Source organism: Hyaena hyaena, unplaced genomic scaffold (assembly GCF_003009895.1).
Source record: "Hyaena hyaena isolate Hyena2069 unplaced genomic scaffold, ASM300989v1 scaffold_896, whole genome shotgun sequence".
Taxonomy (NCBI): Eukaryota; Metazoa; Chordata; class Mammalia; order Carnivora; family Hyaenidae; genus Hyaena; species Hyaena hyaena.
Window position 1 is genome coordinate 777,408 of NW_024081528.1, and position 8,302 is coordinate 785,709.

The 8,302-nt window shown below is 37.5% G+C and overlaps 1 protein-coding gene across 10 annotated transcripts in view; it reads left to right on the forward strand.

Annotated features, from left to right (window-relative positions):
* The window catches only part of ANKRD26 (ankyrin repeat domain 26), a 121,381-nt gene extending 116,668 nt beyond the window's left edge, over positions 1 to 4,713 (forward strand). For all 10 annotated transcript variants that reach the window (XM_039220490.1, XM_039220493.1, XM_039220492.1 and 7 more), the window contains 2 exons: positions 2,960 to 3,005; positions 4,556 to 4,713. In XM_039220490.1, coding sequence (XP_039076421.1) covers positions 2,960 to 3,005; positions 4,556 to 4,692 — 183 coding nt within the window. In that variant the 3' untranslated portion in view covers positions 4,693 to 4,713. The remainder of the gene's footprint in view (positions 1 to 2,959; positions 3,006 to 4,555) is intronic.
* The last annotated feature ends 3,589 nt before the right edge of the window (positions 4,714 to 8,302 follow it).

Genomic DNA, 8,302 nt, shown 5'->3' on the forward strand with positions numbered 1-8,302 from the left:
TAATATAAAAATGTTTCAATAAAGCCTTCTCCCATCATCTGGTAATGAGTTATTAATTTTAGAAGTTCGGTATAGTAATGTTGTCACATTATTCATTTTATAAGGCCTGAATATAATGCTATTGTCAAGGGGCGCCTGGGTGGCTCAGTCGGTTAAGCATCTCACTTCTGCTCAGGTTATGAACTCAACGGTTTGTGGGTTCAAGCCCCGCATCAGGCTCTGTGCTGACGGCTGGCTCGGATTTTCAGATTCTGTGTCTCCCTCTCTCTCTGACCCTCCCCTGCTCTCTCTCTCTCTCTCTCTCAGAAATAAATAAAACATTAAAAATTAAAAAAAAAAACAATGCTATTGTCAAAGGAGTGTTATGGTTCCTCAAAAACTTAAAAATAGAAGCACAGTATAAATTCATTAAATCCACTACTGGGTATTTACCCAAAGAAAATGAAAACACTAATTTGAAAAGTTGGATGCATCCCTATGTTTATGGAAACACTGTTTGCAGTAACCAAAATATGGAAGCAACCTAAGTGTCTGTCGATAGATGAATGGATAAAGAAGAAGTGTCATATATATATACAGTGGAGTAGAATTCAGCGATAAAAAGGAGTGAGAGCTTGCCATTTGTGACAACATTGACAGACCTAGAGGGTATGACGCTGGGTAAAGTAAATCAGAGAAAGACGAATACCATATGATTTCACTTCCATGGGGAATATAAAAAACGAAACAAAGGAACAACCCAGGATCGTAAATCCAGAGGACTAAGTGGTGGTTGGTAGAGGGGAGGTAGGTAGAGAGGAATGTGCAAACTAGGGGAAGAGGATGAAGAGGTACAAACTTGCAGTTGTAAAATAAGTCACAGGAATGAAGAATACAGCATAAGGAAACTTCATCAATAATACTGTAGGAATGTTGTATGGTGACAGAGGGGAGCTCCACTTCCGGCAGAGAGCATAGCATAGTGTATAGAATTGTCAAAGCTGAAGTTGGATCTTGAAACTGGTATCACATTGGATGTCCCCTGGACTTCAGTTGACACAAAGGTATTAGGGAAAAAAGGGACTCCAATTGAAAAAAGGTCTCTGGAAATCTTGGGAAACGTGTTAGCCAAAAGTTTTGTCTCCACACCTAAATTTGTAAAGGCATCGGATATCCTCATCAGCACAGTGTTGATTATGTTCAGTACACTATTTTAGACCCCATTTTGGGCATTCGCTGAGAGGGTGCCTTTTGTAAGTAAGATCTAAATAAGAACATTCTAGATAGGAACAGTTGTAATTTACGGTTGACCCTTGACCAACATGGTTTTGAACTGTTCAGGTCCACTTTACTTACACATGGATTTTTTTTTTTCGATACTGTAAAGTACTCTTAAGTGTATTTCCTCTTACACATGGAGAAAGAAAAAGTGTCTTTCTCAATGACATTTTTTTCTCTAGCTTATTCTACTGTACACAACATGTATTCATCAACTGTTTATGTGACCGGCAAGGCTTCCAGTCGACAGGCTATTTGTTGTTGTTGTTGTTGTTTTTTAATATTTTTTTATTTATTTCTAGGAGAGAGAGAGAGAGAGACAGCGTGAGCAGGGGAGGGTCAGAGAAAGAGGGAGTCACAGACTCTGAAACAGGCTCCAGGCTCTGAGCTGGCAGTCAGCACAGAGCCCGACGCGGGGCCCAAACCCACGAACCGCAAGATTAAGACCTAAGCGAAAGTTTGATGCTTAACGGACTAAGCCACCCTGGCGCCCCGAGAGTAGGCTATTGGTAATGAAGTGTTGGGGGCTCAAAAAATTATACATGGGTTTTTGATGGCACAGGGGTCAGCACCCCAACCCCTGTGTTATTCGAGGGTCAACTGTAGTTTGATATATTCTTACCCGTTTCATAATTAAGTAGATAACTATAACTTTAAAAAGGCAAGTGTTTCAAAACTTGGTCCTAATTTTAGAAAGGAAACAAGTTATAATTAAAAATTATATATTGTTTTCCTTATCTCTAATTCTGGAAAGTATAAATCAGAAACTAAGTTTGAAGACTGGTTTAATCCTATACTTTTCCTCTCTTTAAACAGATTTTCTGAAACATTGTGTCCATATGAAAAGAAATGTTTTGGGGCGCCTGGGTGGCTTAGTCGGTTAAGCGTCTGACTTTCGCTTGGGTCATGATCTCGCGGTTCGTGGGTTTGAGCCCCGTGTCGGGCTCTGTGCTGACTGCCAGCTCAGAGCCTGGAGCCTGTTTCAGTCTGTGACTCCCTCTCTCTCTGACCCTCCCCCTGCTCACGCTGTCTCTCTCTCTCTCTCTCTCCTAGAAATAAATAAAGCATTAAAAAAAAAAAAAAGAAATGTTTCAGTCATAATACAGACAACAAAGTATTTTTACTCAGTTATTTGCCAGTAGATTTCCACATGACAGTATGACATTCCCACTTTCTTCTTTTTATATACTTAAGAGTCTGTCCTGAAAAATTAATAGCAAAAACCATGCCTTAAATTTTTGTTTTTCTAGGGGTGCAAACATGGAAATCCCATTTTAAGGAACAATTCATAAAAGTAAAAAACTGATTAAACTTTCATAAAGGACAGTTTTTCTAAGAATTTCCAAGTAATACATTCAGTATAAACTATGACTCTTATTTAAACTTTTTTGTACCAGTGAGATCAAACAGCACCTTTCAAAAATTATATATATTAAATAAACTGATAATAAGTGTACTTTTTATCAGATCTACTTAAATAGCAGTAGATAGATAGATAGATATCTGTCCTCAATTAACTAAAACTTAAATAAGTAGGAATTTATTTTATATGTAAATGTGATGGTCATTCTATTTAAGCAATCCCTAACTTGTTTTAGTCTCTAGAAGTGTTATTCTAGACCACATTTCCTAAGCTGTATATAATTCCTGCAATGTCTTTTGTTTGCTTCAAACATTCTAAATAATATTTGGTTTCTTTCAGATGCAGCAGGAGTTGGATAAAGTTATAACTAGAGAATTCGAAAAAGGTATGTTGCCAAAATTTATAAATTTAGATCTTATTGATTTCTGAAATAAGCTGTAAGAAGTAAATGGCATCCTTTTCCATTGTTGGGACAATAGATACTACATTAATATCTTTGGTACATATAAAAAATGTAAAAGCATGAGCATAATGAAGAATATATTTTTTCCTTAATTAGTCATCATGTTTCATAGCTTTTTAAAAAATCTCCAAAAGTGTAGGGGCGCCCTGGTGCCTTAGTCTGTTGGGCAACTGACTTCAGCTCAGGTCATGACCTCACATTTCCTGGGTTTGAGCCCGAAGTTAGGCTCTGTGCTGAAAGCTCAGAGCTTAGAGCCTACTTCAGATTCTGTGTCTCCCTTTCTCTCTGCCCCTTACCCCTTCTGTTCTGTCTCTCTTTCAAAAACAGTCATTAAAAAATATTTTTAAAAAACATCTCCCGAAGTCTGTATGTCTGTTATTGTTTCTGGCTATAATCTTCCTTCACTGTGCCGTCCCTATGGAACTGTCAGCCTGCACAATTCTCAGAAAAGATGTGCTTTATAAATTTTTGATCCTGCTAGTGACAGAAGACCAAAAAACCAAAGTTGTCTTAGTAATACTTGGTGAAGTAATTACAGCTCATTTAGCTGTCACGTGACAGGTAACATTTAAATCTTCACTCACTGACTTTGTCATTGCTTTTGCCCTTGGGTAAAACTTCAAATTCCTTAGCATGGAATAAAAACCCCCAAATCAATTTGATTCTTGCCAGGTTCTTCAGCCTTCTCTCTCACTACTTACCCTACTCTGCAGCTTTGCTCTAGCACCTCATCAGGCTAAAGTACTTCTAATTCCACGCATGTTCTTCCTCCCTTCTGGCTCTTTGCATGTACTTCTTGCCTCTACCTAGCATACTTTTTCCTTGTCCTTCAGGTATCCCCTTACATATCACGTTCCCCAGAAAGCAGACGATATGGACGCAAAACTGGGATGTCCCTTCAGTGTGTTCCAGTAGTGCTTTGTTTTCTACCTGCCGTTTATACCTGTATATATGACTCTGTTTGGAAATGCTTGCTTGAGTTTTCAATTCATAGCATATGATTGTTCATGGTAGACTGTGTGACTTTCTTGGAATTTCACCTTGTAATGAAAAAACTAGAAGCTGTGATATTTATCCACAATAGCAATTAATTCAGTGTGCAACCCTGAGCAAAATATATTTAACAGTAATCTTGCATTTCATATTGGAGTTGTATGGAGGTATTTTTCACTTTTCTTAACCTTTATAAAGGCCTCAACTTTTTTCTTTTTACTAACTTGTAGATAAAAGCATCTTTTTTGTTTTTACTTTTTTAAAAATTTATTTCTGAGAGAGAAAGAGAGACAGCATGAGCAAAGAATCCAAAGCAGGCTCCAGGCTCTGAGCTGTCAGCACAGAGCCTGAGCGGGGCTCGATCCCATGAACCATGAGATCATGGCCTGAGCCGAAGTCCGACGCTTAACCAACTGAGCCACCCAGGCGCCCCAAAAGCATTTTGGATAAAAAATAGAATTCTTTCTTTCCCTTTTCAGCTGCTGTTGAATTTGAAGCAGAATCCCCTCGAACGTTTCCTTTAGGATCTGCTGACAGTACAGGTCGAACTGAGGATCTAATTGCCAAAACCTCACAAGAATATGTAGAGATTTTAAAGAAGAAGTATATGATCTGAAAAATAAATAGTAAAAATTTATTTACTGGATGTTTACATCATGTTTTGTTTCCCACTGAACACATTATATGTGAAAATCATTATTAAAGATTATTAAAGATATTTTTGTCTCGTGTGTAATGTGAATATTTTAAACTGTGTTTCTTAGCACTGAATTAACTTTTAAGCAGATTTTGTACGTGGAAACCAGCACTGCTGAGTTTTACACACTTGGACCCACTCCACCCACTATCAGTTGCTTGAACACACCCCAACAACCAAATTGTCATTAATACTGCAGTGGTGTTAATGGATGGCTTTGTTGTATTTTCCCATTTTTCTTACTATACATGGGCCTAAAGATTTAGACATTATTTGGATGTATTCCTGCTACGGCTATTGCCAGTGATTGTATGTATGACAATTTTAAGGTGCCACGAAACCTATCTATAATTGTAATTTTAAACATTGATTCATAGCTCTTTCCACATGGAGAAGGCTTTTCACCTTTTCTCCTTATTAATTTTTTATTTGCTTTTTGGAAACAAAGCTAGAGAAAAGCAAAGAAGAACTGCCCCCCCACCCCCACCCCGCCCCGAGCCATTTGCAAGTAAATTGTTAGTATTATGCCTGATCCTGTAGCATTTAAATCCTACAAGTCAGTACATTCCACATAACTACCCTACAACCTTCACAACCAGAAAAGTAACATACAATTGACCCTTGAATAATGGGGTTAAGGGTACTGACCCAAGCCCCATAGTCAAAAATCTATGAATAAATTTTGACTCCCCGAAGACTTTACTAATAATCAACTGTTGACCAGAAACCTTACTAGGACCATAAAACAGTCAATTAACACATCTTTTATATAGTATATGTATCATACTATATTCTCACAATAAAATAAGCTAAAGAAAAATATTAAAGAAATTATAAGAGAAAATACATTTACAGCACTGAAAAAAAATGTTATAAGTGCACTCATTAAGTATACATTCTATCATTTATTCCTCATATTCTTTGAAAGTTTTGTCACTTACCTGTAGTATACTTTATAGCGAGGAAGTTCCTGTAGTTCAGAGCCATGTAGCAAATTCAGTTGTGTGTCATCATCTCTTTCAGTCTAGAACAGTTCCTTTGTCTTTCCTTGACTTTCATGACTTTTCATCTTTCGAAGAGTAAATTCCAGTAGTGTGGAATGTCTTTCAATGTTGATTTTTCTTAGGTTCCCTTACGATAAAATTCAGATCATACATGTTTAGCAAGAGTATCAGCACTGTCTACTCGTCTCATTACATCCTATCACGTGACCTACAATTTTGATTTGTCCCAATACTCATGATGTTAATGTTGACCACCGGAGGTAGTATCTGCCAGGTTTCTCCCCTGGAATGTTAACTTTTCACTTTACAATTAATTAGTATTTTTATTGGGAAGTACTTTGAGACATGTAAATATCTCCTTTCTCAGACACCCTGTGCCAGGTCACCTCCTCTGCAGATGACTTACCCCCACCCCCACCCCCCTACCCCCCACCCCGCAGGTTCTGAAAACCCATGCTGGGCTACTCTTCCCCTGTGCAGATGCCTTCCCACCCTGTTCAGTCTGTGGTACTTCATTATTCGGCATCATTCACTTTTCAGGGACCCTTTCACTTGAGCTCCAACACTGTGCAGGGTGACTGTCCCACACTTAATGCCTTCCCCATTCTATCTAAGCTCCAACACCTCACTCTGAACCACCACAGCTCCCTGCTTCTCTTTCTATGACTGTGAACTGAAATGTTAGGGAAGAGGAAGAAGAAAGGGAGAAAGGGCTCCACGGGTCTTTTATAATCAACCTAGCAAGCTCTGCAAAGCAAAGATTCAGTTGTATTGAATCTGTAAACAATTTGTAGGGAAAGACATTTCTTATACTGATTTTTCCAAACAACTATTACTTTAGTTGTCTAGCTCTCAATGTTTAAAAAATTCCCTATAAGGGTCGTACAGATATTTTTTAGATTTATTTCCAGTTATTTGATATTTTTGATCCTATTATAAATGTTATTTTTAAAAATCAATTTTATTTCCTGTTTGTAGCTAACTTATAGAAATAAAATTATTTTACATATTGAGCTTGGATTCAGTTATCTTGCTAAAATCTCTTACTAGATTGTTTCTTTTGTTTATTTCATTTTTAATTTTAATTCCATTTAAGATACAGTGCTATATTAGTTTCAGGTGTGCAATATAGTAATTCATATATTGTTTCTTATTCAAATATTTTATCTGCAGAATCCTTTGGATTTTGTACATGCAGTGACATATAATCTATAAATAGTGACATTTTTATTTCTTTCCAATTCCTAGAACTTTAATTTCTTTTTCTTTCCTGCTACAAGAATGATGTTGAGTAAATATGGGGAGAGTGAGTATGTCTTGTTGAAATTGCAAAAGTAAAAAGTGTTTTTCTGTAACTATGTAGCTAGTGGGGTTAAAAGTAAATATCTTTTAGTAGTATTAGTTTGCTATTGCCATATAACAGATCACCACCAACATAGTATCTTAAAGCCACACACATTTATCTCACATTTTTATGGGTCAGAAGCTAAGCGTGACTTAGCTGGGTCCTTTGTACAGGTTCTCACAAGGCTGTAACCAAGGTGTCAGCAGGACTGTGCTTTCATTTGGACACTCAAATGGGAAAGAATCTGCTTCCAAGCTCATTGAGTTTGTTGGCAAAAGAATTTCCTTGTAACTGTATGAGTGTACTTATTTCCCCATCTCTTTGCTAGTTGTCGGCTGGAGACTTCCCTTAGGTCCTAGTGGTTGTCTGTGGTTCCTAGAGGCTTGTCTTAGTCCTTTTGAGCTGCTGTAGCAAAATGCCATAAGCTTATGAGAACCAGAAATTTATTCTTCACAGTTCTGGAGGCTGGGAAGCCCAAAATCAAGGCACTGGCAGATTCAGTGTACAGTGAGGGCCAGCTTCCTGGTTCGCGGATGCTGGTCTTCCTGCTTGGCACAGGGCCAAAGGAGCTCTCGCAACCCTCCTTTATAAGGGCACTTAATCCCATTCGTGACTTACCTCATGAAGCCCCCACTTCAAAATACTATCACATTGAACATTAAGATTTAACACATGAATTTGGGTGAGTGGGATCACAAATATTCAAAAACTACTTTTCATTTTTTGAGGAACCGACATACTGTTTTCTTCCGCAGTTGTACCAATGTACACTCCCGCCAACAGTGCGCAAGCATTCCTTTTTCTTCACAGCCTCTCCATGCTGGTTATTTCTTGTGTTTTTGATTTTAGCCATTCTGAGAGGTATAAGTTGATATGTCACTGTGATTTTTTGACTTTAAAAAATTTTATTTCTACATATAATCTATTGTCAAGTTAGCTAACATACAGTATGTACCGTGTGCTCTTGCTTTCGGGAGTAGACTCCCATGATTCATCCAATTCCACATATGAGTGAAAACATAAGATATCTTCCTTCTCTGATTGACTTATTTCACTTAACATAATACCCTCTAGTTCCATCCATGTTGTTGTAAATGACAAGATTTCATTCTTTTTTGTTGCCAACTACTACTCCATTGTTCCATTGTATCTATAACTCACATCTTTTTTTCCTTTATTT